Source organism: Chiloscyllium punctatum, chromosome 33 (assembly GCF_047496795.1).
Source record: "Chiloscyllium punctatum isolate Juve2018m chromosome 33, sChiPun1.3, whole genome shotgun sequence".
Classification (NCBI taxonomy): domain Eukaryota; kingdom Metazoa; phylum Chordata; class Chondrichthyes; order Orectolobiformes; family Hemiscylliidae; genus Chiloscyllium; species Chiloscyllium punctatum.
Window position 1 is genome coordinate 25599485 of NC_092771.1, and position 27448 is coordinate 25626932.

A 27448-nucleotide genomic window follows, 5' to 3' on the forward strand; every position below is an offset into this window, starting at 1 on the left:
AGAAACTGGTGAAGGAAACTGTGGAACTGCACCCTCAACCCCAACTCCGTCCACCTATTGCACTCTCAGCTACCTTCTCCTTCTCCCCAGCACCACCCCTCCCCCCACCTCCGACTTATCTCTCCACCCCTGAGGCTCCCAGGGTCATTCCTGAAGGGCTCTGGCCTGAAACGTCGATTTTCCTGCTCTTCGGATGCTGCTTGATCTGCTGTGCCTTTCCAGCAACACAATCTCAACTCTGATCTCCAGCATCTGCAGAGCTCGCTATCTCCTAGTAAAGCAGAATATCAGATGAGAGGGTGACAAGTCTGTTTTGTCAATTTTGTTTTTGCAATGACGTTAAATAGTTAAATGATGTTCGGGGCAGCATGATGGCTCAGTGGTTAGAACTGCTTCCTCACTGTGCCAGGGATCCAGGTTTGATTCCACCCACGGGCGACTGTTTGTGCGCAGTTTGCACATTCTCCCGGTCTCTGCATGGGTTTCCTCTGGTCTCCTCCCACACTGAAAAGGTTTGGTGGATTGGCCATGCTAAATTACCCCATAGTGTCCAGGGATGTGCAGGTTGGGTGGATTAGTTATGGGAAATACAGGTGTGGGTCTGGGGGGGGGGGGGGGTCCTTTTGGAGTGTTGGTGTGACCTTCATGGGCCGAATGGCCTGTTTCCACACTGTAGGAATTCTAATGAAATGTCCCCAGCCTGATCTACCATGAGTTGGAAGTTGGCAGCAGAGGAGGAGGAGGAGGAGGCTGAGGGAGACCATGTGACCTGGGCCCTGCAATGGCGCCTCCTGCCCGGCGGGTGGCGGTGTCGCCAGCGTCTCCCCTTTAATGAACCGACAGGAAATGAGTCCGCGGACCCTTTAAGGGGCGGCCCTCAATCTCGACCTCGGCCTGTCTCTGACCCCGGGGCCCAGGCCTCAGGCCTCCTTTCCCCAGCGCCCCGCCCCGCCCCGCCCGCCGGCCCCGATGCCGCTGGTGATTGTGTGCGGGTTTCCGTGCAGCGGCAAAAGCCGCCGGGCGGCGGAGCTGAGCGAGTTTTTTCGCGAGAGGCGGCGGAAGGTGACGGCGGTGGAAGAGAACCTGAGGGCGGAGAGAAACACGGTGTATGGAGGTGGGGAGGAGGAGGAGGAGGGGGAGGAGGAGGAGGAGGGGGAGGGGGAGGGGAGGGGAGGGAGGGAGGGGGGGGGGAGGGGAGAGGAGGGGAGGGGAGGGGAGGGAGGGGAGGGAGGGGAGGGGAGGGGAGGGAGGGGGGAGGGGAGAGGGGAGGGGGGGGGGGAGGGGAGGGGGGGGGGGAGGGGAGGGGGGGGGGGAGGGGGAGGGGGGGGGGAGGGGGAGGGGAGGGGGGAGGGGGAGGGGAGGGAGGGGAGGGAGGGGAGGGAGGGGGGAGGGGAGGGGGGGGGAGGGGGGGGGGAGGGGAGGGAGGGGGGAGGGGAGGGGGGGGAGGGGGGAGAGGGGGGAGGGGGGGGGGGGAGGGGGGGGAGGGGGGGGAGGGGAGGGGGAGGGGGGGGGGGAGGGGGAGGGGGGGGGGAGGGGGAGGGGGGGGAGGGGGGGGGAGGGGGGGGAGGGGAGGGGGGGGGGGGGAGGGGGGGGAGGGGAGGGGGGGAGGGGAGGGGAGGGGGGGGGAGGGGGAGGGGGGGGGGAGGGGGGGGAGGGGAGGGGAGGGGGGGGGGGAGGGGAGGGGGGGTGGGGAGGAGGAGGGGTGGGGAGGAGTGGGGAGGAGGGGTGGGGAGGAGTGGGGAGGAGGACGGGTGGGGAGGAGTGGGGAGGAGGACGGGTGGGGAGGAGTGGGAGGGGAGGGGGGGAGGAGTGGGGAGGGGAGGGGAGGGGGATGGAGGGGTGGGGAGGGGGATGGAGGGGTGGGGAGGGGGAGGGGTGGGGAGGGGGATGGAGGGGTGGGGAGGGGGAGGGGTGGGGAGGGGGATGGAGGGGTGGGGAGGGGGAGGGGTGGGGAGGGGGAGGGAGGGGTGGGGGTGGGGAGGGGTGGGGAGGGGGAGGGGTGGGGAGGGGGAGGGGTGGGGAGGGAGGGGTGGGGGTGGGGAGGGGGAGGGGTGGGGAGGGAGGGGTGGGGGGTGGGGAGGGGTGGGGAGGGGTGGGGAGGGGGAGGGGTGGGGAGGGAGGGGGAGGGGTGGGGAGGGAGGAGGAGGGGGGAGGGGGAGGGGTGGGGTGGAGGGGGGAGGGAGGGAGGAGGTGGGGGGAGGGGGAGAGGTGGGGAGGAGGGGGGAGAGGTGGGGAGGAGGGGGGGGGGGGAGGGGGGAGAGGTGGGGAGGAGGGGGGGAGGGAGGGGGAGGGAGGAGGAGGGGGGGAGGGGGAGGGAGGAGGAGGGGGGGAGGGGGAGGGGTGGGTAGGAGGGGGGGAGGGGTGGGGAGGGGGGGGGGGGAGGGGTGGGGAGGGGAGGGGGAGGGGTGGGGAGGAGGAGGGGAGGGGTGGGGAGGGGGAGGGGGAGGGAGGGGTGGGGGAGGGAGGGGGAGGGTGGGGAGGGAGGGGGAGGGGGTGGGGAGGAGGGGGGGAGGGGGAGGGAGGGGGAGGGGAGGGAGGGGGAGGGGTGGGGAGGAGGGGGGGAGGGGGGAGGGGTGGGGAGGGAGGGGTGGGAGGAGAGGGGGAGGGGTGGGGAGGAGGGGGGTGGGGAGGGGGAGGGGGAGGGGTGGGGAGGGGGTGGAGGGGGGAGGGGGGAGGGGGAGAGGGGGGAGGGGGGAGGGGTGGGGGGGGGGGGAGGGGGGAGGGGTGGGGAGGGGGAGGGGGAGGGGTGGGGAGGGGGAGGGGAGGGGGAGGGGTGGGGTGGGGCGGGGAGGGGAGGAGGTGGGGAGGGGTGGGAGAGGGAGGGGGAGGGGTGGGAGGGTGAGGGGGGGGGGAGGGGTGGGAGAGGGAGGGGGAGGGGGTGGGGGAGGGGGTGGGGCAGGGAGGGTTGGTGAGGGGGGCGGGGTGGTGAGGGGGGGAGGGGGGCTGAGGGGGGTGGGGTGGTGAGGGGGGGGGGGTGGGGTGGTGAGGGGGGGGGGTGATGAGGGGGGGTGGGGTGGGGTGATGAGGGGGGGGTGGTGAGGGGGGGTGGGGTGATGAGGGGGGGGTGGTGAGGGGGGTTGGGGGGGTGAGGGTGGTGAGGTGAGGGGGGGCGGGGTGGTGAGGGGGGGGTGGGGGGGGTGGTGAGGGGGGCAGGGGGAGGGAGGGGATTGGGGGGGAGGGGAGTGATAGGAGCCTTGATGCCAAAATGATGGCATCCCACGACAGAGTGTGATCATGATCTTTATTGAACTAGTGGGTCTTCAACCTCCTGCCACCTAATGTTTAGATGAAGGGCTTTTGCCCGAAACGTCGATTTCGAAGCTACTTGGATGCTGCCTGAACTGCTGTGCTCTTCAGCACCACTAATCCAGAACCTAATTTTTAGAGGCTTGCGTGCTACCCACTGAGCTACTACACACCTTAATGCAGCTGGAAGTGTAGTGGAGGTGATGAAGTTGTCAGCTTTTCGGTTAATGTTTTTGAGCTTGAGTGGTAACAAGGCTAAAACGTGTGAAGTGAAAAGTTGCTTGAGGCATGCCAGCAGGGAGTTAAGAAGTTTGTTGGAGCTGCAGCTTTAAATGTATTCCCAGTAACTTGAAAGAGATGTGTTTGAGAGAATGGTGTGCGTTCAAACTTCACTGTCAGGTAATGAAAAATTTCAGATCATTTACATTCCTCTCTGGCTTCAGGCAGTTGTGCAGGTACAGCTGGAGTAATTTGTTTGAAGGTTAGTAGCTTTTGTAGGAATCCTTCAGAAATGAAGGGCACAAAGCTTTCTATCTTTCTCAGGGATTCCAGTATCTTAGTGAGATGCACTTAATGTAGAAATCCGTAATAGTAAAATTATTTGCAGTTGTTCCTGGTCTTCCTAACTGGTTGTATGTTAACTTCACATTCAGAAGTTAGAAATTGAACTTTTAGTAATAACTTTGAAGGTAATGAGTTAGATGGTTAATTTGCTGTCGTGAGTTTATTTAAGGTGGTCCTGGCCCAACTTCTAGGATGTAGCTTTTTTTTTTACTTTTCTCCTTCCCCTTCTGACTCCAGAGTAGTAAGTCATAGAGATGTACAGCACGGACAAACCCTTTCCTCCATGTTGACCAAATATCCTAACCTAATCGAGTCCCATTTGCCAGCATTTGGTCCACTTCCCTCTATACCCTTCCTATTCATGTACCCATCCAGATGCCTTTTAAATGTTGTAATTGCTGTAATTTACTGGCAGCTCATTCCATGCACGCACCACTCTCTGCATGAAAAAAGTTGCCCCTTGTGTCCCTTTTATATCTTTTCCCCTCTCACCATAAATCTATGCCCTCTAGTGCTGGACTCCCCTACCGCAGGGAAAAGACCTTGTCTATTTATCCCATCCAAGCCCCCCATGATTTTATAAATCTCTATAAGGTCACCCCTCAGCCTCCAACACTCCAGGGAAAACAGCTCCAGCCTATTCAGCACCTCCCTTTAACTCAAATTCTCCACCTTGGCAACATCCTTGTGAATCTTTTCTGAACTCTCAAGTTCTGCACTGTTCCAACTTGGAAACATATTATGAGTCCTTTGTGATTGTAAGGACACCATCTTGGATTTCCCTTGAGCAACTCCATGGGAGCTTCAAGACCATGACATGCAGTAATTCAGAAAGGCCTACCACCATACTATCAGGAGCGACTAGCATGGGCAACAAAAAATTCTAACCAACCTGTTCAGAGACCTTATTACACATGTCAATGCACCACATGGACTCTTGGAATGAGCAAAAAACTGCTGACTTGCGGAGAAAAAAAATTTCATTCCAACAATGCATTTTAAAGAGAAAGATGCCTATTCTACAGTCTAATATGTCTGTTAGTGGTGCATACGCTGCGCAAGATAGACAGAAATCAGGAGAGCTCTTGGGGCTCAAATACAACTAGAAAATGCTGGAGACCCCCTCTGATCTGGTAGCATCTGCGAGAGAGAAAGAAGTGTCAGCATTCAGAGCCTCTGCTCCAAAGAAGAGTCTTGACTCAGCTCGGCATTAATTCTGTTTCTCTCAACACCTGAATGCTTTCAGACCTGAGGTTCTCTAGCACTTTGATTTTTATCTCTGATCTCTGAGGTCTTGCTTTTGTTGAAGCTGTCTGGCCCCTCTCTGCTCATTCATCCATCCTGCCTTATTTAGAGTGCATTTCACAGCCTTGGAATGTTCCAAGTACTTTATTACCAATAAAATATTTTAAGTACGTCAGTGTTACGGGGAATGTAGCTGCCAGCCAAAGCAAGGCTCCAAAGAAATCAGAAATATCATTATGACCATGTTATCCGCTTTAGTGCGGTTGAAGGTTAAGCATTTGCAGGCACAACTGCTCTTGAACCAATAAGACAGAATCTTTCACCCCTACTTGATGGAGCAGACAGAGCCTTGATTTAAACGTCTGAGCTGAAAGGTGCATCAGCCTGGATTTTATGATCCAGCCTGAGTTGGCCCTATGTTCTGCTTTGAGCGAGTGAGCAAGAGAGTTAATTGCAGCGCCCTGCCTGATAGAAAGATCCTACCACGGAGTTGAAGTGTCCATCTAGACTACAACATGCAGTTGCTATAGTTTGCTGCTGCTGCTGCTAAATCTGGAGTCTCCCCCTAGTTACCCAGAAATGTATGGAGTGAGATAAAACAGAACAATTCAGCTTATGAGAATCTCAAAAAAGATAATACTTTAGGAAGCTTTTGAGGACTACAGAAAGTACAGGGGTGAGGTGAAAAAAGAAATTATAAAAACAAGCAGAGGGTACACAAAAAAAATTGTCAAACGAAGAAAAATTGACTGTTTTTTCAGTACATTGAATAAGAGGATTACTAAAAGAAAAGGATAAGTCTATCAGTGATGTACAGGTTAACTTTTGTGTGGATGCAGAATTTGTGGGCAAGGTTCTTAATGAGTATTTTGTTTTTGACTTCACAAAAGAGAACAATGATGCAGGCATTCAAGATAAAGGGGGTATGTAAAATATTAGATACAATAAGGACAATGAGAAGGGAAGAACTGGACAGAGTGCCTTCTTTGAAGGGGGAAAACAGCCCAAGCCTGTTCAGCCTCTCCCTGTAGCTCAGATCCTCCAACCCTGGTAACATCCTTGTAAATCTTTTCTGAACCCTTTCACGTTTCACAACATCTTTTCCGATAGGAAGGAGACCAGAATTGCACGCGATATTCCAACAGTGGCCTAACCAATGTCCTGTACAACCGCAACATGACCTCCCAACTCCTGGACTCAATACTCTGACCAATAAAGGAAAGCATACCAAATGCCGCCTTCACTATCCTATCTACCTGCAACTCCACTTTCAAGGAGCTATGAACCTGCACTCCAAGGTCTCTTTGTTCAGCAACACTCCCTAGGACCTAACCATTAAGTGTATACGTCCTGCTAAGATTTGCTTTCCCAAAATGCAGCTCCTCGCATTTATCTGAATTAAACTCCATCTGCCACTTCTCAGTCCATTGGCCCATCTGGTCCAGATCCTGTTGTAATCTGAGGTAACCCACTTTGCTGTCCACTACACTTCCAAGTTTGGTGTCATCTGCAAACTTACTTACTGTACCTCTTATGCTCGCATCCAAATCATTTATGTATGTGACAAAAAGTAGAGGACTCAGTACTGATCCTTGTGGCTCTCCACTGGTCACAGGCTTCCAATCTGAAAAACACCAACTTCTGTCTTCTACCTTTGAGCTAGTTCTGTATCCAAATGGCTAGTTCTCCCTATATTCTGTGAGATCTAACCTTGCTAATCAGTCTCCCCTGGGGAACCTTGTCAAACGCCTTACTGAAGTCCATATAGATCACATCTTCTGCTCTGCCCTCATCAATCCTCTTCATTACTTTCTCAAAAAAGTAATGAGACATGATTTCCCACACACAAAGCCATGTTGACTATCCCTAATCAGTCCTTGCCTTTCCAAATACATGTACATCCTGTCCCTCATGATTCCCTCCAACAACTTGCCCACCACTGAGGTCAGGCTCACCGGTCTATAGTTCCCTGGCTTGTCCTTACCACCCTTCTTAAACAGTGGCACCACGTTTGCCAACCTCCAGTCCTCCAGCACCTCACCTGTGACAATCGATGATACAAATATCTCAGCAAGAGGTCCAGCAATCACTTCTCTAGCTTCCCACAGAGTTCTTGGGTACACCTGATCAGGTTTTGGGTATTTATCCACCTTTACCTGTTTCAAGTCATCCAACACTTCCTCCTCTGTAATCTGGACATTTTGCAAGATGTCACCATCTATTTCCCTACAGTCTATATCTTCCATATCCTTTTCCACAGTAAATACTGATGCAAAATATTCATTTAGTATCTCCCCCATTTTCTGTGGCTCCACACAAAGGCTGCCTTGCTGATCTGTGAGGGGCCCTATTCTCTCCCTAGTTACCCTTTTGTCCTTCATGTATTGTAAAAACCGTTTGGGTTCTCCTTAATTCTATTTTCCAAAGCTATCTCATGTCCCTTTTTGCCCTCCTGACTTCCCTCTTAAATATACTCCTACTTCCTTTATACTCTTTTAAGGATTCACTCGATCAATCCTGTCTATACTTGACATATGCTTCCTTCTTTTTCTTAACCAAACCCTCAATTTCTTTAGTCATCCAGCCTTTCCTATCCCGTCACCCTGACAGGAATATACTTTTTCTAGACTCTTGTTATCTCATTTCTGAAGACTTCCCATTTTTCAGCCGTCCCTTTACCTGTGAACATCTGCTCCCAATCAGCTTTCAAAAGTTCTTACCTAATACTGTCAAAATTGGCCTTTCTCCAATTTAGAACTTCAACTTTTAGATCTGGTCTATCCTTTTCCATCACTATTTAAAATCTAATAGAATTTATGGTCGCTGGCCCCAAAGTGCTCCCCCACTGACACCTCTGTCACCTGCCCTGCCTTATTTCCCAAGAGTACGTCAAGTTTTGCACCTTCTCTAGTAGGTACATCCACATACTGAATCAGAAAAGTGTCTTGTACGCACTTAACAAATTCCTCTTCATCTAAACCTTTAACACTATGGCAGTCCCAGTCTATGTTTGGAAAGTTAAAATCCCCTACCATAACCACCCTATTATTCTTACAGATAGCTGAGATCTCCTTCCAAGTTTGTTTCTCAATTTCCCTGTGACTATTAGGGGGTCTATAATACAATCCCAATAAGGTGATCATCCCTTTCTTATTTCTCAGTTCCACCCAAATAACTTCTCTGGATGTATTTCTCTCTTTTTTTTTTTGACTGAGCTCCCAATTGCTCTTGTCATCCAAGGTTCCTGAATCTTGCTGTCCTTATCCTTCACTTTCACAGGAACATACTGGTCCTGAACTCTAATCAACTGGACTTTGCAAGATTCCTACGTAACAGATGTGGATTTATCCTGAAACAGCTATCCCAATTTACATGCCCAGTTCCTGTTAAACGTTGTAGTAATTAGCTTCTCTAATTTAACTTTTACCCAAGGACCACTCTATCCTTATCCATATGTTTATTTAATTTGATTTATTATGGTCATGTCCTGAGATACAGTGAAAAGTATTGTTTTGCACGCTATCCAGATAAATTATATCTTATACAGTACATCAGGGTAAGAGAACAGGATGCAGAATATAGTGTTACAGCTGCAATGAAGGTACAAGAAAGATCAACTCTAATATATTAAAGGTTCATTTATAAATCTGATTACAGCAGGGAAGAAGCTATTCTTGAATGTTTTGGTGCGTGTTTTGAAACTTTTGTGTCTTCTGCCTGATGGAAGAGGGTATAACTGGGGTGGAAGGGGTCTTTGATTATATTGGCTGCTTTCCTGAGGCACCAGAATGTATAGACTGAATCAATGGAAGGAAGGCTGGTTTTCATAATGGACTGGGCTGTGTTCACAACTCTCTGTAATTTCTTGTGGTGTTGGGCAGAGCAATTGCCATACCAAGTGATGCATCCAGATAAGATGCTTTTGATGATGCATCTGTAAAAGTTGCTAAGAATCATTGTGGACATGCCAAATTTCCTTAGTCTTCTGAGTTGGTTGGGGCATTGGTGTGCTTTCTTGACCGTAGCATCGAGGTAGAACTTTAAGCTTACAGAATTCTGGTCACTATTCCCAAAATGCTCCCCCACAGAAACCTGGTCATCCCCCCGATAGCAGGTCTAGTCTGGCCCCTTTCCTAGTTAAGCTATTTACTGCTTCAAGAAACTTTCTTGGATGTACCTTAAAAGAAAAACTCCCCCCATCCATCCCCCTGGTGTTAAGGGAGCCGTAGTCAATGTTTGGGAAGTTAAAATTGCCCTCTTCAACAACACTGTTGTGTTCACGGTTTTCCATAATCTGTCTTCATATCTGTTCCTCTATCTCCCTCTGGCTGTTGGAAGGCCTGAAGAAGGGTTACTGACCTGAAATGTTAATTTTGCTTTCTTTCCATACATGGCCGGATCTGCTGAGATTTTCCAGCAATTTCTGTTTCTGATTTCCATCATAGCAGTTCTTTGGTGTTTTTTTGTGTGTTGGGAGGTCTGTAGTGCAACCTCATCAAAGCCTTGAAAGGTGTCCTCCTAGTGGAGAAAATTTTCCCATCTCTCTAGATACAGACACGGTGCGAAAAGATTGGAGGTCTGTGAATATTGGGCTGTTATTCAAAAATGCCATGAGGGATTGGCCAAATAATTATAAGCTGGTCTGTCTGGTTTTGGCAGTGCGTGAATTGCCAAGGTCGATTCTGAGAGTCAGAATGAACTGTCACGGCAGGGATTAATCATGGCTAACCTGCATGGTTTTGATCAGTGAGTGTCCTAATAACAAAATTGAATGTCTTAAGGACATAATATGGTGGATTGAATTCAGCGACATGAATTTTAGCGAGCCATTTGACAAGGGGTCTCATTACAGACTGGTCAGAAAAATTAAAGTCAATGGGATACAGGGGAGTTGGATCCAAATTTGGCTCAGTGGCAGGAAACCAATGGGTGTTTTTGCAGTGAAAAGCAGTTTCCATCTGGCTCTGTGTTGGCTTGCTTGCTGTTTGCAGCATATCTTGTATGTGGGAGGCATGATTGGCAAATTTTGCAGACAATATGAAATTCCCTGTTTTGCTAGTGAGAAAAATGGTTTTTGACTATGGGATGATATCACTTGTTTGATTTGAGTTGGCAGATAAGTGGCAATTGGATTTGATCCATATATCTCGTGTAAAAGTCAACCCTAGTTCTTCACAGATAACAGATCAATGTTTGAGTCACTGTGCTGGCTGTCACGTCCCGCTGCAGCTTTCCAGTCTGCCGTTGTTGTACTCCACTCCTGGTCTTCCAGTCCGCGGGCTGTTAAATTACGCTCTGGGTTTTCATAATTGCCAGACTTTTTTTTAAATATTCGTTTAGAGATCACTTGGGCTTCTGCTAATGATACGGTATAAATTTTTATGGGCATGAATTTCAGACCCTCAAAAGTAGTATCCATGTAAGAGTCGACCCCATAAATTTAACCTTAAAATGTAGTTAAAAAATTGACTGTTACTCGAGTATGTACGATAGCTATTTGGATACAAAACTTGCTAGAACTTATAAATGAACCTCGAATATATTAGAGTTGATCTTTCTTGCATTTTCTTTGCAGCTGTAAACTATATATTCTGCATTGAGGGTGGTGGTATGGGTTTGCTGTTTGGACTGGAAGACTGTGATCAGGGGTGTGCCACAGGGATCAGTGCTGGGTCCACTGTTTTTTGTCATTTTGTAAATAATTTGGATGTGAATATAGGAAGAATGGTTAGTAAATTTGCAAATGACACCCAAATTGGTGGTGTAGTGGACAGTGAAGGAGGTTGCCTCAGAATACAGTGGGACCTTGATATGATGGCTGGTGGGCCAAGGAGTGGCGATGGAGTTAACCTAGATAAATGTGAGGTGCTACATTTTGGTAGAGCAAATCAGAGCAGGACTTATGCACTTAATGGTAAGGTCCTGGGGAATGCTACCAAACAGAGACCTTGAAGTGCAGATTCATAGTTCCTTGAAAGTGGAGTTGCAGGGTAGTGTACAAGGCATTTTGTACGCTTGTCTTTATTTGTCAGTGCATCGAGAATAAGCGTTGGGAGGTCATGTTGCAGCTGTACTGGAGTTTGGTTAGGCCACTTTTGGAATACTGCATTCAATTCTGGTCTCCCTGCTATAGGAAAGATGTTGTTAAACTTGAAAGGGTTCAGAAAGGATTTACAAGTATGTTGCCATGGTTGGAGGGTTTGAGCTAAAGGGAGAGTCTAAATAGGCTGGTGCTATCTTCCCTGGAGCATCAGAGGCTGAAGAGTGATCTTATAGAGGTTTATAAAATCATTAGGAGCATGGATAGGATGAATAGCTGAGGTCTTTTTCTCAGGGTAGGGAAGTCCAAAGGAAGAGGGCATAGATTTTCAAGGGACCTAAGGGATAACATTTTCATGCAGAGGGTAGTGCGTGTACGGAATTAACTACAAGAGGAGTGGTGGAGGCTGGTACAATTACAACACTTTAAAAGGCATCTGAGTGGATATATGAATAGGAAGGGGTTAAAGAGATATGAGCCTAAACCCTGGCAAATGGAGTTAGATTAATTTAGGATATCTGGTCGGCATGGATGATTTGGACTGAAGGGTTTGTTTCCGTGCTGTACATCTCTATGACTCTAAATGTGAAGTTATGCATTTTGGGTGGGCAAACCGAGCAAGGATATAAACAGGAAGATATTGAAATGAGTAGAAGTGAGGGACCTTGGAGTACATGTGTCTAGAGGTCTCTGAAGGTGGCAGAACAGTTTGATAAGGTGGTGAAGTAGGCATATAGGATGCTATCCTTCATTGGATAGGGTATTGAATAGAAATTCGGGATGTAATACTGGAACTGCTTAGGCCAAAGCTAGAGCTATTTGTACAGCTCTGTTCACTACTTTATACAAAGGGCATCAGTGCTCTAGACAGAATACTAAGGAGATTTACAAGAATGTTGTCAGAGCTTGAAAATTGTAGATATGAAGGAAGATTGAATAGGATAGGGCTGCTCTTAAAACGGAGGAGGTGAAAAGGTGACTTTAATTGAGAAATACAAAATAATTGAGGGGCTTGAAGTAGGCGTGAAGATCTATTTGCCCCAGCAGTGGTCACTTACCAGAAGCACAGATTTAAGGGACTGGAAGAGACTTGAAAAACCTTTTCATCCAGAGGCAAAGGTGGGGGTGGTTTGCAGCATTCCATCTAAACTGTTTGGCTGCCTAACTGCTGGAAGGTTCTGTAGATGCCGATCAGCTTGTGGAAGCTGCTATAACGCTTGGTCTTTGGACGTCTGTACCTCAGGAAGAAACATTAGAGGGAGCATTGGTGATGGGTGTCTGGAACTTGCTGTCAAGTCTGGTGGAGGTGGAAGCCTCCAAATCATTTAAACAGCACTTGGATCTGTGCCTGACATGCTGTAGGATGCATGCTACAACATATTGATTTTTATGGAAGCTTGCTATGTCCAAATAGCTATTGCTTTCCTATGTTACAGTGATGACTGGACACCTGTCATGCTTGTTACACACTCTGAAATCTATTGCAGCTGATATATTGGATCAAGGAATTGTTGTACGAGGAAAGGTTGGGCTTGTACTGTTTGAAATTTAGCAGAATGAGAGGTTGTCCTGTTGAAACATCTAAGATCCCGAGGCACTTGACAGGATGGATGCTGAGAGGATGCTTCTCCTCTGAGTAGAGTGTAAAACCACATGGGGGAGGGGGCTGACAATTTTAAAAAACAAGGTGTCTTCGATTTAAGTCTAGAGTCTTACATTTCTTCTACCCTACCCTCCCACCCTCCCACTGTCAATGGAATTGACTTTCTCAGACTGAATCATTGCATATGGCCAAGGCTGATTTTTGATCAACTCTAGTATGATGGGGATAGTTGGAAAACTGGGGAGTTGAGGCTATAATCAGATTGTGTTCCTATTGAACAGAGGAGCAGGCTGAAGGGACCAAACTGCTTCCTCCTGCTGTCAATGCATTTGTTCTTGTGACCACCGTATCTCTGTAAAATGAAACTTGCTTTGTTTCTGCTAGGCGCTATTCAGATTCACTGTTGATTGTACTTTGCCTTCTCTTAAGCCTATTTTACCATCATGCTGGTGCTACTTGCATCACCTTTTTATAATTTTTCCCCTATGGGCAAGCTGATCACGTAATTTTGATCTTTACACTCAATCTCTGAATCCCGAGTCATTACTCGGATATAATGGGCCCCAAAACTGGCCCACGAGGATTCTTGTGTAGTACTTTTTCCCAATCTCATTACCCTTCTCTAACACAACCAATGGCTTCAGAACCTTTAGCTTGTCTCTTATCCATTGACATGTTTGATGCTAGATTCAGTCATTAACTTGGCTTGGGAAATTTCTGGCTTTTTTAAAAACGTGGTGTATCAGGCTACTAAGTGTGCTGTATCTGCATATCTCCATGAATATGATGTAATTGTAAAGACTACAGTAAGAATGGTGCAGTATATCTGAGCTACGTCTTGGTAGGAAGGATATGACTTGTTTTAACTGCAATTGGTTATTGAATTTTAACAGTTCCTGCTTTGCTATAACTAAGTGTTTTGAGGTGGAGACAAAAGGGAAAAAAATACCCTTTTCACATTAGTTTTATTAACATAACTTGGAGTTTAGTTTATTGAATGAAAGTTGATTACATTGATTTTTATGCGGTGCCCAATTTTAATCAAAATTGTAAGATTTGGCGCAATGTTGGTTTTGCACTTTACTCATCAAATTTAATGGATGGTAAAAATTGAGCAATGTTAGGATGGGGAGTGCAACTCACTTACTTTCTGTCTGATGCAGTGGCCATCCCATCTGGGGAAGTTAATGTAACCCCAATGACTCTGTTTGTTGAATACTCGTGTGTCATCCAGTCCCATAATTCCTCCAATTTCTCAAAATTGACAAATTGCCATAATGATTAAATAAAAATATGCAGCACAATTGGCAGAGATTTATGATTCATGGATTGATTTACTGTCACTTGCATTTTACAGTGAATAATACAGTAAAGTACAATGAAAAGGCTCAACTGTTGCCACAATCCGGCACCATTTTGAGTGGTTTAAGAATAAAAGGATAAAAGATGTAACTGAAAGTGTCCATAAGAGAGATGAGCCCCATTCTCCCACTTTATCCCTGTAACCCTTGATACTCAAGAACCTATCTATCAGTGGTTAGCACTGTTGTCTCTCAGCGCCAGGGACCCAGGTTTGACTCCTGCCTCGGGCGACTGTCTGTGTGCAGTTTGCACATTCTCCCCGTGTCTGCAGGGGTTTCCTCCGGGTGTTCTGCTTTCCTCCCACAGTCCAAAGATGTGCAGGTTAAGTGAATTGGCCAGGCTAAATTGCCCATAGTGTTAGGTGCATTAGTCAGGGGTAAATATAGGGTGGGGAAATGGGTCAAGTTGGGTTACTTTTTGGAGGGTCATTGTGTTGAAGGGCCTGTTTCCACACTGTAGGGAATCTAATCTAAATGTACTCGATGACCTGATCTCCATAGCTTTCTGTGGCAATGAATTCCAAAGATTCACCACTCTGGCTGAAGATGTTTCTCCTTATCGAAGTCCTAAAGTTTCTTCCCTTTACTCTAAGGCTGTGCCCTCTGCTCCGAGTTTCTCCTACCAATGGAAACATTTTCCTAACATCTACTCTGTCCAGGCTGTTCAGTATTCTGTAAGTTTCAATTAGATGCCCCCCCCCCCCATCCTTCTAAGTTGTATTGAGTACGAACCCAGAGACCTCAAACATTCCTCATATGCTAAGCTTTTCATTTCTGGGACCATTCTCGTGAACCTCCTCTGAACACTCTCCAAGGCCAGTACGCCCTTCCTGAGATATTGGGCTCAATTGCGTACAATACTCCAAATATGGCCTGACCAGAACCTTATAGAGTTTCAGCACTACATCCCTGCTTTTATATTCAAGTCTTTTCAAAATAAATGGCATCATTGCATTTGCCTTCCTAACTACTGACTTGGCCTGCAAGTTTATCTTCAGAACCTGGACTAGAACACCCAAGTCTCCTTGCACTTCTTCAGATTTCTGAATTTTCTCCCCATTTAGAAAATAGCCCATGTCTCTATTCTTACTACCAAAGTGCATGATCTTACACTTTCCCACATTGCACTCCATCTGCCACTTCTTTGCCCACTCTCCTAATCTGCCCAAATCCTTCTGCAGCCTCCTCATCTCCTCAATGTTACCTGTCCCTCGACCTATCTTTGTATCGTCTGCGCTCGGCACCTTCATCTAAATTGTTAATGTATAAAGTGGAAAGTTGTGGTCCCAACACTGAGCCCTGTGGAACACCACTTGTCACCGGCTGTCATCCTGAGAAGGACTCTTTTATCCCCACTCTCTGCTTTCTGCCAGACAGACGAGCATCTATCTATGCTAGCACCTTGCCTGTGACACCATGGGCCCTTATCTTACTCAGTAGCCACCTGTGCTGCCAAAGCCGATTTAAATCACTTGGTAAATCATTTAAATTGTATTTGCTATAGTAACTTTAACCCTCTGGTGATATTGCAGAATGGGAGATAAGTCCAAATGTAGTCTTCACAAGAAATGGTTTAAGGGATGGAATAATTGGACCAGACCTGTGGGTGTAATCCTATCCCTTGCATTTGCTGCTGCTGCTGCTGTCAGACAGTGTGCTGTCGTGTATTATGGACCAAGCCAAACCCCGTCAAAGCATTTCAAGAAAGTGGCCCAGACACACACTCTTTGCTAGGTGATTTAAGCTAGTATAACTCCAGGAGTGATGAAACTGGTCAACCCACTTAGTTTTAAACAAAACAGAATTTATTCGCAGAGTACCGAGTGAAACACAAACAAAAGAGAACAGAATAACTTAACCTGTCTGAAAACCCAGCAGATTGTACCAACTTGATGCTGTTCCCAATACTTGCAACAATCCCCATAAACCCCCCCCGGCACACAAGGTAAAATCAAACCCAGGGTCTTACAGTGCAGATGTCAGAGAGTACCAGCATGGACTTGCTTCTTTGGGGTCCAGCAGCTTTTTCAACTCTACTGTGCTAAATACAAACTAAACCAGAGAAAAGCTGAGCTGGGAGAACTCACCACTTCCCTTTCATTGTAGAAGTGTTTTCCTCAGGCAAAAGGCTTTTATCTGTTAGCTGTAATCAAATTATCCCTAAAACCCTTCAACTGAGACTTTTCGGTGTCTGTATCTTTTATGACCTGTCTGGGGTGGGGGAAACCAAGGACAACATAACCTTGTTAAAGGAGCAGCATCGTCACACGTGGGAACACACTCATCCATCTGGCTCAATCTTCACACATCCAGCAACGCCCAAGTCAAACCACCACCTTCCACAATCCCCCACTTCGCCCTCGAGAAGAGATCTCTGTAGTTTTTCAACTCTGATCAAACTGTCGAAATACTGACGCTTCCTTTTCTGGATGTGACTTTGTGTCTTCTTTTTTTTAGCTCCTGCAGTTTCAAGCAGCTCTACATTTGTGTCGTTTAGTCTGTTTATGGAATTTTTAGAATCAGTCTAACTCTCCATATCTCAAAGACTTAATATTTCTGCTGATCTCTTACTTATCACCCAGCTTTCTGAACCCAACAGCTAAGTAGACTTAATGACCCATTTTATAGTTTTTTTTCCCCCTTTAATTTTGTGATTTCTTAATTGTTAACACATCCTTCATCTCTGCAAAACAAAAAAAATTCTGGCCATCTCTATTATGATTGTGCATCACATTAGCCATCGTTTTTCATTATTTGTCTTAAATTGACTAATTTACCAAAAACTGCCATGCATTAATTTTATATTTTAATATTTCCCTTTTCTGATTTTAGTTAAATGGTAACGCTTGCTGAATATAGTTGGTTGGAGCAAAGGGGCGGTACAGGCTGAGGATTACAGATTTTGGAGTTTAATGGGTGCTGTTGATGCAGTTAAAAATTTGTTGAATGGTTTTAACTGGTTGTTACCAAGCCAATTAATGCACCTCTTGAACGAACCAAAATAAGCATGCACTTGAAGGAGTTAAAAACCACCGAATAAAGAAGTGTTTTATAAGTCAAGGCATAGATTGAAGGACTGCTGAGATAGTGCTCAATATGTCTGAGGTAATAGGTTGGCCACAATTTGTCTATTATATGCAGTTTTTACCACTACAACATAAGCAGGCTATTAGACTGTGCAACGTACACTTGTGAGGAGACAGTTCTTGTGAAGCGAGTGGTGAGATACTGAGATTATTTTTATTAAAGCAGGGAAGGAAAAGAGATGAAGTAGGCACTGAAAATTCTGAAATTTCCTTCTGAGCTGGGGCAAAACAATTTAAGCACTTGAGAATTAAGATTTTTGTGACTTGAGTTTTCTCTCATTGTGCATTCATTACTATAAACATCCTTTCCTACATTTCCTGTGGACAGGTGACGATGTTCTTCGATAATGCAGTATTCTTGTATTACAAAATGCTGTGTAACTACTACGGAGTGAGCAATAAAATCGCAAGTTCCTAGGTTTTCTTGTTTATTAACAAATGGCTTGTTTTTGTGTGGATTGGTAGGAGGGGACATCAGATGCTCAGAAGATGCGAGCACTGAACCAGCTCATGGATAAATGGTGTCAATGCATCAATCTCTTAGTGCATGGTTATTTGAAACATTTTGATAGCTTTTCAGTCAAAACAAATTAATAAGTTTGGGGGGAAAAAAAGTGAACAGACCCTGTCAAAGTTAAGAGTATAAGTAATGAAAAATTTGCTCATCTTAAGTCCCATTTCGCACATAGTGGCACTTTTCTGAGTTGAGACATTGTTGGCTGGATCTTATGTTAGGTGGTTTTGTATGTAATACAGTATTTGGTGGGAGGGGTGATTTGAAAACACCTTTGCTTAATAGACTTTCCTGGTTTTTACTTAATGAAACCTTTGTACAGGAGAGCTTAATGTATTGCTGAAACAGCGTAATTAATGTAACTTCATATTTGTCTGGAATTTAGTCTCACAAGAGTGAGGCTAAACACGAATTATTGATTGTTTTATGTATTATAGATTCTCGGAAGGAGAAGGATCTGCGAGGAGCACTGAAAGCTGAAGTGGAAAGGTACCACACGCAGCACACAACTGCAGCTTATTTCTTTGTCATTGCTGTTGGGAGACAAATATAGTGCAATCTTAAGTTGATACTGTATTTTTAAAGACACAATATCAATTTGTGTTTTGGTACTTCGCCTGACAGCTGTGTCCCTTGTTTGCTGCTTTGCAACAGAAGACAGTTACTACCTGTGCCAATCCTTTGTCGATCCTCCATTCGGCAGAATCGTAGTGGGGCAAATGGTGGTGTATAGGTAATATTATTGGGCTAGCGATCTAGAGCCCTAGGCCAATGGGACCTTGATCAGGTAGGCCAATGGGCCGAGGAGTGGCAGATCAAGTTTAATTTAGGTAAATGTGAGGTATTGCATTTTAGTAAGGCAAACCATGGCAGGACTTGTACAGTTAATGGTAGGACCCTGGAGAATGTTGCTGAACAAAGGGATCTAGGGATGTAGGTACATAGTTCCTTGGAAGTGGGGTCGCAAGTAGAGAGGGTGGTGAAAGGGGTGTTTAGCATGCTTACCTTTATTAGTCAGTGCATGGAGTATAGGAGTTAGACGTCATGTTGCAGCTATATAGGATATTGATGAGGCCACTTTTTAGAATACTGCATTCAGTTCTGGTCTCCCTGCTATAGGAAGGATGTTGTGTAAATTTTTTCTGAACCATTTCAGGTTTACCATGATGTTGCCGGGTTTGGAGAGTTTGAGCTGTAGGGAAAGGCTGAATGGGCTGGGAATTTTCCCACTGGAGTTTGAGGCTGAGGGATGACCTTTTGTAGAAGTTTATAAAATCATAAGGGGCATGGATAGGGTGAGCAGCCAAGGTCTTTTTTTCCTAGGGTTGGGGAGTCCAAAGCTAGACGACATAGTTTTAAGATGAGGGGAGGAAAGATTTAAAAGGGACCTAATGGGCAACCTTTTCATTCAGAGGGTAGTGAGTGAATAGAATGAGCTGTCAGAGGAAGTGGGTGGAGGCTGGTACAATTAATACGTTTTAAAAGGTGTCTGTATGGGCATATGAATAGGAAGGATTTAGTGGGATGTGGGACAAATGCTGACAAATGGGACCAGATTGGTTTAGGATGTCTGGTCAGCATGGATGAGTTAGACTGGATGGTCTGTTTCTGTGCTGTATCACTCTATAATTGAAGAGTATAATGAATTGTGACAGAGAATAGACTCTGAGATGAAGGGTCCTGCCTGAAATGTCGACTGTCCTGCTCCTCAGATGCTGCTTGACCTGCTGTGCTTTTTCCAGCTCCACATTTTATCGACTCAGACTCTGAGAATGCTCCTGGTAGCTGTGTCCCTCTGATTGAGAAGGTTGTACAAATCTCATTCCAGAATCTTGAATTTATGATCTGTGCTGGTGCTTTACTGACAATCCTCACAACATTCGGAGTTCTAAGGATTGTCTTTCTCTTAAGATCTTGGGTCACGAACCTCCGACCCCAGGGCTGTTTTCAAGTAAAAGAGCAAGGCTTTTCTCAGTCTCCTGGACAGTTCAGTATGACAAAAATGGATCAGATTAATTCATTGGCTGAGTTTTCTATCTTATACCTGCAAGGAATGGGCTCCCTGCCCATACAGTTGCAGTGCCTGTGATCTCACTGCCATTGACACCCCATCCATAACCTAGTATGGCTAAAGCTATTATATTATAAACTAAAGGGTTTTGTCTGGATAGTCCGGTTTCCCCTCTCAGTCCAAAGATGTGCAGGTCAGGTGAATTAGCCATGCTAAATTGCCCATAGCGCTAGGTGCATTAGTCAGAGGGAAATGGGTTTTTGTGGGTTACTCTTTGGAGGGTCGGTTGGGCCAAAGGGCCTGTTTCCATGCTGTAGGGAGTCTAATCTAATCTAAAATTCTGGTTATTCAGTGAGTAAGCACTCTGCAATATTGTCAGGAAGATTTTGTATCCAGTGATTTTTTTTTTGTTTTCTTTTTGCAGTGACAAGCAAGTCAGTGATCACACTTCAAGGTGGTGGTGATGGGATTGAGCCACTGAGTGCTCTGCTGGGCAGAGGGGGTGTTGGTTTTCCAGTTCTGGGTGCAGGCTTTAATAACCGATTTCATGCCCTGGTGCGGTGGTAGAGATGCACTACTGGTCATTTGTCTTGTGAAGTTTGAATTTTGTGCTACTGTCCCTGATGCAAATTTAAAGATATAATCAGCATCAATACTGAAGTGGGCGACACGGTGGCACAGTAGTTAGCACTGCTGCCTCACAGCGCCAGAGACCCGGGTTCAATTCCCGCCTCAGGCGACTGACTGTGTGGAGTTTGCACGTTCTCCCCGTGTCTGCGTGGGTTTCCTCCGGGTGCTCCGGTTTCCTCCCACAGTCACAAAGATGTGCAGGCCAGGTGAATTGGCCATGCTAAATTGCCCGTAGTTAGGGGTATGGGTGGGTTGCGCTTCGGCGGGTCGGTGTGGACTTGTTGGGCCGAAGGGCCTGTTTCCATACTGTAATTTAATCTAATCTCAAAAAAAGAAGGTACTTTAACTGTACTGATTTTAAATGAGCTAGTTAAAATGAAAAAGAGTCCCCTAAACCCAAGTCTAGTGTCTAAAAATCAAGAAGAACAGTAGAAGATTAAAAATATCCAATAAAAGCTTCTGGTTCAGTAAAGATCATTCATAATTTATACTTTTTTTTTCCCCCCACTGCAAAGCAATCAGACAAGTGGAAGGGACAATTTTGCAACAAAGCAGAAATTTCTGCAATTCAAACATCAATTAGACAAGTAAAATAGTCATCAGGGAGATCCTCTGTACCACTCTTCCATCAGGGCAGTGCTTTATCATTCACTTGAGATTTATTGTCACTAATTGATGAAGTAAATTGCTCTTGTAGTTTCAACTGGTACTTGAAGTGTAGTTTTCAGGAATGCTGTTTTGCTGTACTGTGTAGTCAATACTGAAGCTTGTGTGAAGAGGGAAGGAAACTGAGAACTAATTATTTTTATAATTTGAGTTACAACAGTCACAAAAAATATTGTTTTTTTTAGTACGTAGCTATTACAATTCAGTTAAATTTACTTAATCTAATCAAAAATGAAAGATGACCAATTCCAAACTTTTCTAAAATGAAAGAGACTGGACTTTCAATAACTAATAAATCTGAGAGGAAATATGAAAACAGAACATTTAGCACTTAATGTACAATACAGATGATAAATTTGAAAAAGGAGGTCAGGAAGCAGGGTGGCTAAACAGACCAGAGGGTTTTCTTTGAATTCATGCTGTCAGTATCATTCATTGATCCACAGTGCTGCCATCCAGGATTTTAGTCCAGTGACCGTGAAGGAACCGTGATCTATTTCCAAGTCAGGATGGTGACTGGATTGGAGGGGGGCTTGCAGGTCGTGATGTACCCATGAATCTGCTGCCCTTGTCCTTCTGGATGGACATGATCATGGTTTTGGGACGTGGTGTTTAAGGATCTTGGGCGAATTCTTTCTTTCACCTCAATCTCGACCAGATTCAAAACCGAATTCAAGAACAAGTTATAAAGAGAGGTTGGGGCGTCTTTCACTGGAGCTGTGGGAGGTTGAGAGATGACCTTCTACAAGTTTATAAAATCATGAGGGGTATAGATGGGGTTAATGATGGGTGACTTTTCTGTAGAATTGAGGATTTCGAGACTAGCAGGCATGTTTTTAAGGTGAGAGGAGAGAGATTTTAGAAAGGCATGATGGGCAGATTTTTTACTCAGCGGTGGTTCACCTGTGGAATGAACTTCCTGAGGAAGTGATGGATGTGGGTACAATCACAACGTTTAAAAGACACCTTGATAAGGATGAATAGGAAGCATTTGGAGTGATATAGGGCAGGAGCAGGCAGGTGGGACTAGTTTAGTTTGGGATTATGTTTCGCATGGATTGGTTGGGACCAAAGGGTCTGTTTCCAGGCTGTATGATAATAAAAATATAATCTAATGCACCTTCTGGGCTTGGGATATATTGTTGGGTTTGAAATCCATCAGTCCCATAAACGGTTAAATTACTCTTTTTGATGATTGATTCAGTCTGACTAATGGAGACAAACTTCTCAGTGTTTGCCTTCAGAACTGACTCCTCGAAAAACCAAAAAACATTATTTCTGTCTGTGTCTGCTGACTGCATTCAATCATTTGCCAACAGCATGTATTTGAGTGGCGACTTTACTTTACCTCCCCCTCAGACATGTTTTTTTTTCCCCAGCTCTACCAAACTTAGAAAGCTCAGCCTTTCATGATTGGGTGGGAGTCGAAGAGTATGGTGCTGGAAAAGCACAGCCGGTCAGGCAGCATCCGAGGAGCAGGAGAGTCGATGTTTCGAGCATAAGCTCTTCATCAGGAATGAGGGGGTGGCCCAAGGAGGCTGAGAGATAATTGCGTTTGGGTGGGATGGCAGTGCTGTTAGATTATGAATGCAAGTTGCCATACTAGATTGCTGTTGAGTGGCACACCCAATACCCTACTAATGCATGAATCAACAAATCATTCGTCATTGAGGAGATGGGATGGATATCAATAGAAATTTGGTTTGACCCCTGCCCGTGTTACTAATTCTCATTTAGTGCAAGTACTAGGCAGAACAGCCATTTTTCTCCTGGCTCACAGCAAAGTGTGAAAAGACATTCTTGAAATACCATTGGTGAGCAGTTGGAAAGAGGCCATTGTCATGGAGAAGAAAATAACAAGCCTTTTTGGATTGGGATGGAAATGGAAAAGGAGTTTGAACAATGAACGCAAAAGTAGCGAGTCTATGCATTAAGGCCACACCTGGAGCACTGTTTAGTATTGGTCTCCAGTACTAAATGTTATTTTTAAGGAAGGATTCCAATACATTGGAGGCAATTCGGAGAAGGTTTACCACACTAATACCGGTCGCAAAGGGCTTGCCTGAAGAAGAGGCATTGGACAGACTAGGCTTGTATCCACTGGAGCTTAGAGTAAGAGGCAACTCAATTGAAATGTGTAAGATCTTCAGGGTCTTGACAGGGTAGATATAGAGCATGTGTTTCCTCTTGTGGCAGAATCATTCTTAAATGGGCAACCCATTATTTTTAAAAGAGTTAAGGCCCTTTTTTCTAAGGGCCATGAGTCTTTAGAACTTGCTGTTCCTATAACTATTTGGAAGCAGAACCTTTGACTCGTTTTAAGGCCGAGGTGAATGGATTCTTGTTAAACAAGGGGGTGAAAGGTCATCCATAATTAATGGGAATGTGTTGTTGAATTTACAATCAGATCAGCTGTGGCATAAGGGGCTAAATAACCTAATTCTCCTCAATATCCTGGTGTTTTTCGCAAAGTTGATTGTAATTTTTCGATTGCAACTGCTTTAAATGGAATTTGGCATAATGTGCCCAATAATAGTGAACTTTTTAAACAATATGGTGTATGTTCATGTCACACATCCCAGTCACTCTGTACAATTCTTTTTTTTCCCCTCAGGAAAATCAATAAAGATGATGTAGTAATTATGGATTCTCTAAATTACATCAAAGGTATGACTAATAATTAATCTTATTCTTTGTTTGGATTTATTCCTAATTTTTTTTTAAGTTCCTGAACAGTGTAGAATAGGTCATTGCTGATGAGGTATTTTACCTTCAGCTCGTCCAAAGTATGGTACCTCCAACAGGGCCAAACTCCCTCAGTACTGCAAGATCAGCCTCCGTGTTTTTGAGCTTGGGTTTCAAGTGTGAGATTTGCACGCACAGGGATGAGCATGCTACAGCTCAACCAAGTTTGTGTGCAGTGATATGCCCCATCAGCAAGGAGCTGCCTCCACCCTTGTATTTCTGCTGTCAGCTGATTTGGGAGAGGTTGAGGTAAGCAGGAAAACAGAAGTGGGAATGGAAGGTCAGTTCTGAGATTGAGTCCTTGAGCTGGTATTTTGCTGCAGCTTTGAAGTGATGTAACCGGGTTCCTATATGTGAGAAGGGGTGAGCAAGAGAAGGTTCACCATCAAATAGCAAATTGATTGGAAGCTCTTTAGATCAAGTAGATTGGATGGGGCGGTGTTTGTGCAGTGTGTCCAGGAAGCTTTTCTAACGCAGTATGTAGATTGTCCAACCAGAGGGGAGGCCATATTGGATTTGGTACTCGGTAACGAACCGGGACAAGTGGTGGGCTTGTTAGTGGGTGAACATTTTGGTGATGGCGACCACAATTCTGTCACTTTCACCTTGGTTATGGAGAGGGATAGGTGCACACAACAAGGAAGTTTTTACAATTGGGGGAAGGGAAATTACGATGCTGTAAGACAGGATTTGAGGAGCATACGTTGGGAGCATAGGCTGTCAGGGAAGGATGTGGTGGAAATGTGGGACTTTTTCAAGGAGCAGATACGACGTGTCCTTGATATGTATGTACCGATCAGGCAGGAAAGAAATGGTCGTGTGAGGGAGCCTTGGTTGACGAGGGAGGTTGAATGTCTAGTAAAGAGGAAGAAGGAGGCTTACATAAGGTTGAGGAAACAAGGTTCAGACAGAGCAGTGGAGGGATACAGGATAGCCAGAAGGGACCTGAAGAAAGGGATTAGGAGAGCTAAGAGAGGGCATGAAAAATCCCTGGCGGATAGGATCAAGGATAACCCCAAGGCATTCTATGCGTATGTGAGAAACCTGAGAATGACGAGAACGAGGGTAGGTCCGATCAAGGACAGTGGTGGGAGACTGTGTATTGAGTCGGAAGAGATAGGAGAGGTCTTGAACAAGTACTTCTCTTCAGTATTTACGAACGAGAGGGACTGTATTGTTGAAGAGGAGAGTGTGAAACGGACTGATAAGCTAGAAGAGATATCTGTTAGGAAGGAAGATGTGTTGGACATTTTGAACAACTTGAGGATAGACAAGTCCCCCGGGCCTGACGGGATATATCCTAGGATTATGTGGGAAGCAAGAGAGGAAATTGCAGTACCGTTGGCAATGATCTTCTCGTCTTCACTGGCAACGGGGGTGGTACCAGGGGACTGGAGAGTAGCGAATGTTGTGCCCCTGTTCAAAAAAGGGAATAGGGATAACCCCGGGAATTACAGGCCAGTTAGTCTTACTTCTGTGGTAGGCAAAGTAATGGAAAGGGTACTGAGGGATAGGATTTACGAGTATCTGGAACGGCACTGCTTGATTAGGGACAGCCAGCACGGATTTGTGAAGGGTAGGTCTTGCCTTACAAGTCTTATTGAATTCTTCGAGGAGGTGACCAAGCATGTGGATGAGGGTAGAGCAGTGGATGTAGTGTACATGGATTTTAGTAAGGCATTTGATAAGGTTCCCCATGGTAGGCTTATGCGGAAAGTCAGGAGGCATGGGATAGAGGGAAATTTGGCCAATTGGATAGAAAACTGGCTAACCGGTCGAAGTCAGAGAGTGGTGGTAGATGGTAAATATTCAGCATGGAGTCCAGTTACAAGTGGAGTTCCGCAGGGATCAGTTCTGGGCCCTCTGCTGTTTGTAATTTTTATTAATGACTTAGATGAGGGAGTCGAAGGGTGGGTCAGTAAATTTGCAGATGATACAAAGATAGGTGGAGTTGTGGACAGTGAGGAGGGCTGTTGTCGGCTGCAGAGGGACTTAGATATGATGCAGAGCTGGGCTGAGGAGTGGCAGATGGAGTTCAACCCTGCCAAGTGTGAAGTTGTCCATTTTGGAAGAACAAATAAGAATGCGGAATACAGGGTTAATGGTAGGGTTCTTGGTCAGGTGGAGGAACAGAGGGATCTTGGGGTCTATGTACATAGATCTTTGAAGGTTGCCACTCAGGTGGATAGAGTTTGTAAGAAGGCCTATGGAGTATTATCGTTCATTAGCAGAGGGATTGAATTCAAGAGTCGTGAGGTGATGTTGCAGCTGTACAGGACTTTGGTTAGGCCACATTTGGAGTACTGTGTGCAGTTCTGGTCGCCTCACTTTAGGAAAGATGTGGAAGCTTTGGAGAGGGTGCAGAGAAGATTTACCAGGATGTTGCCTGGAATGGAGAGTAGGTCATACGAGGATAGGTTGAGAGTTCTCGGCCTTTTCTCGTTGGAACGGCGAAGGATGAGGGGTGACTTGATAGAGGTTTATAAGATGATCAGAGGAATAGATAGAGTAGACAGTCAGAAACTTTTTCCACGGGTACAACAGAGTGTTACAAGGGGACATAAATTTAAGGTGAAGGGTGGAAGGTATAGGGGAGATGTCAGGGGTGGGTTCTTCACCCAGAGAGTGGTGGGGGCATGGAATGCGCTGCCCGTGGGAGTGGTAGAGTCAGATTCATTGGCGACCTTTAAGCGGCATTTGGATAGGTACATGGATGGGTGCTTAATCTAGGATAGAAGTTCGGCACAACATCGTGGGCCGAAGGGCCTGTTCTGTGCTGTATTGTTCTATGTTCTATGTTCTATTTCATCAAGGGCTTGAATAGGACTCTGTGACTACCTGTAAGCATTGATGACAGAGATACTTGACCAGAAAGCACTTCAGGATTATTTTATGATGTATGGTGCTGTAATAAGGTAGATTACATGTATGTCTGTCTAAAATGCTCCCTAAACTTGTCTGTTGTTTTAATGCACTTGTGGGATGCGAGTGTCGCTGGCTGGTCAGCATTGAGTCACCCTTAAGAAGGTGGAGGTGAGCTGCCTCCTTGAACTGTTGTAGTCCCTCGTTCTGTAAGTTGACTCTCAATGCCCATAGGGGGAGAGTTCTAGATTTTGACCCAGCAATAGTGAAGGAATGGCGATATATTTCCAAGTCAGTATAATGAGTGGCTTGGAGGGTAACATGGAGGGAGTGGTGTTCCCATGTACCTGCTGTCCTCGTCCTTCTAGGTGGAAGTGGTCATAGGTTTTGGAAGGAGCTGCCTGAGGATCTTTGAACTTGAAGCATTGTATTTAAAAGTAAGAGAGCTGACCATTTTTGCTTTTATTTCTAACATTGGGGATTTGTAAGCAGCTGCCAAGTTACAATGAAACAATTTGTCTGGAATAAACATAAAGGTGTCTTGGCTTTCAGAATATGTCCATTTATAGTAATTATCCTTTATAATTCAAGGTACAGAACAGTTCTATTTCAGATATTAAATTTGATTTGTTTGTAGCATGCTTATGCCTCTGATGGAATATTGTGTATCTTTGCCTAAACATCTGAGGACTATTGCAGTACTGAGGGAGTTCTGCCCTGCTGAAGATCTCATCTATTGGATGAGATGTTCAACTGAGTCCCCATCTGTTACCTTTTAATAACACAAAACATCTCCTGCCACTATTTGAAGAATAAGGGTGGGGAGCACAGCAAGTTTCTGAAAGCAGCATTGTAATATTTGCTTCAGTAGTTGA

At 45.7% G+C, this 27448-nt stretch overlaps 1 protein-coding gene across 1 annotated transcript in view; it reads left to right on the top strand.

Moving 5' to 3' along the window:
• Nucleotides 1-893: 893 nt before the first annotated feature.
• Nucleotides 894-27448, top strand: part of kti12 (KTI12 chromatin associated homolog) — a 41875-nt gene continuing 15320 nt past the window's right edge. Inside the window, exons 1-3 of the mRNA XM_072553173.1 lie at nt 894-1114; nt 18097-18148; nt 23581-23633. Coding sequence (XP_072409274.1) covers nt 970-1114; nt 18097-18148; nt 23581-23633 — 250 coding nt within the window. The 5' untranslated portion in view covers nt 894-969. The remainder of the gene's footprint in view (nt 1115-18096; nt 18149-23580; nt 23634-27448) is intronic.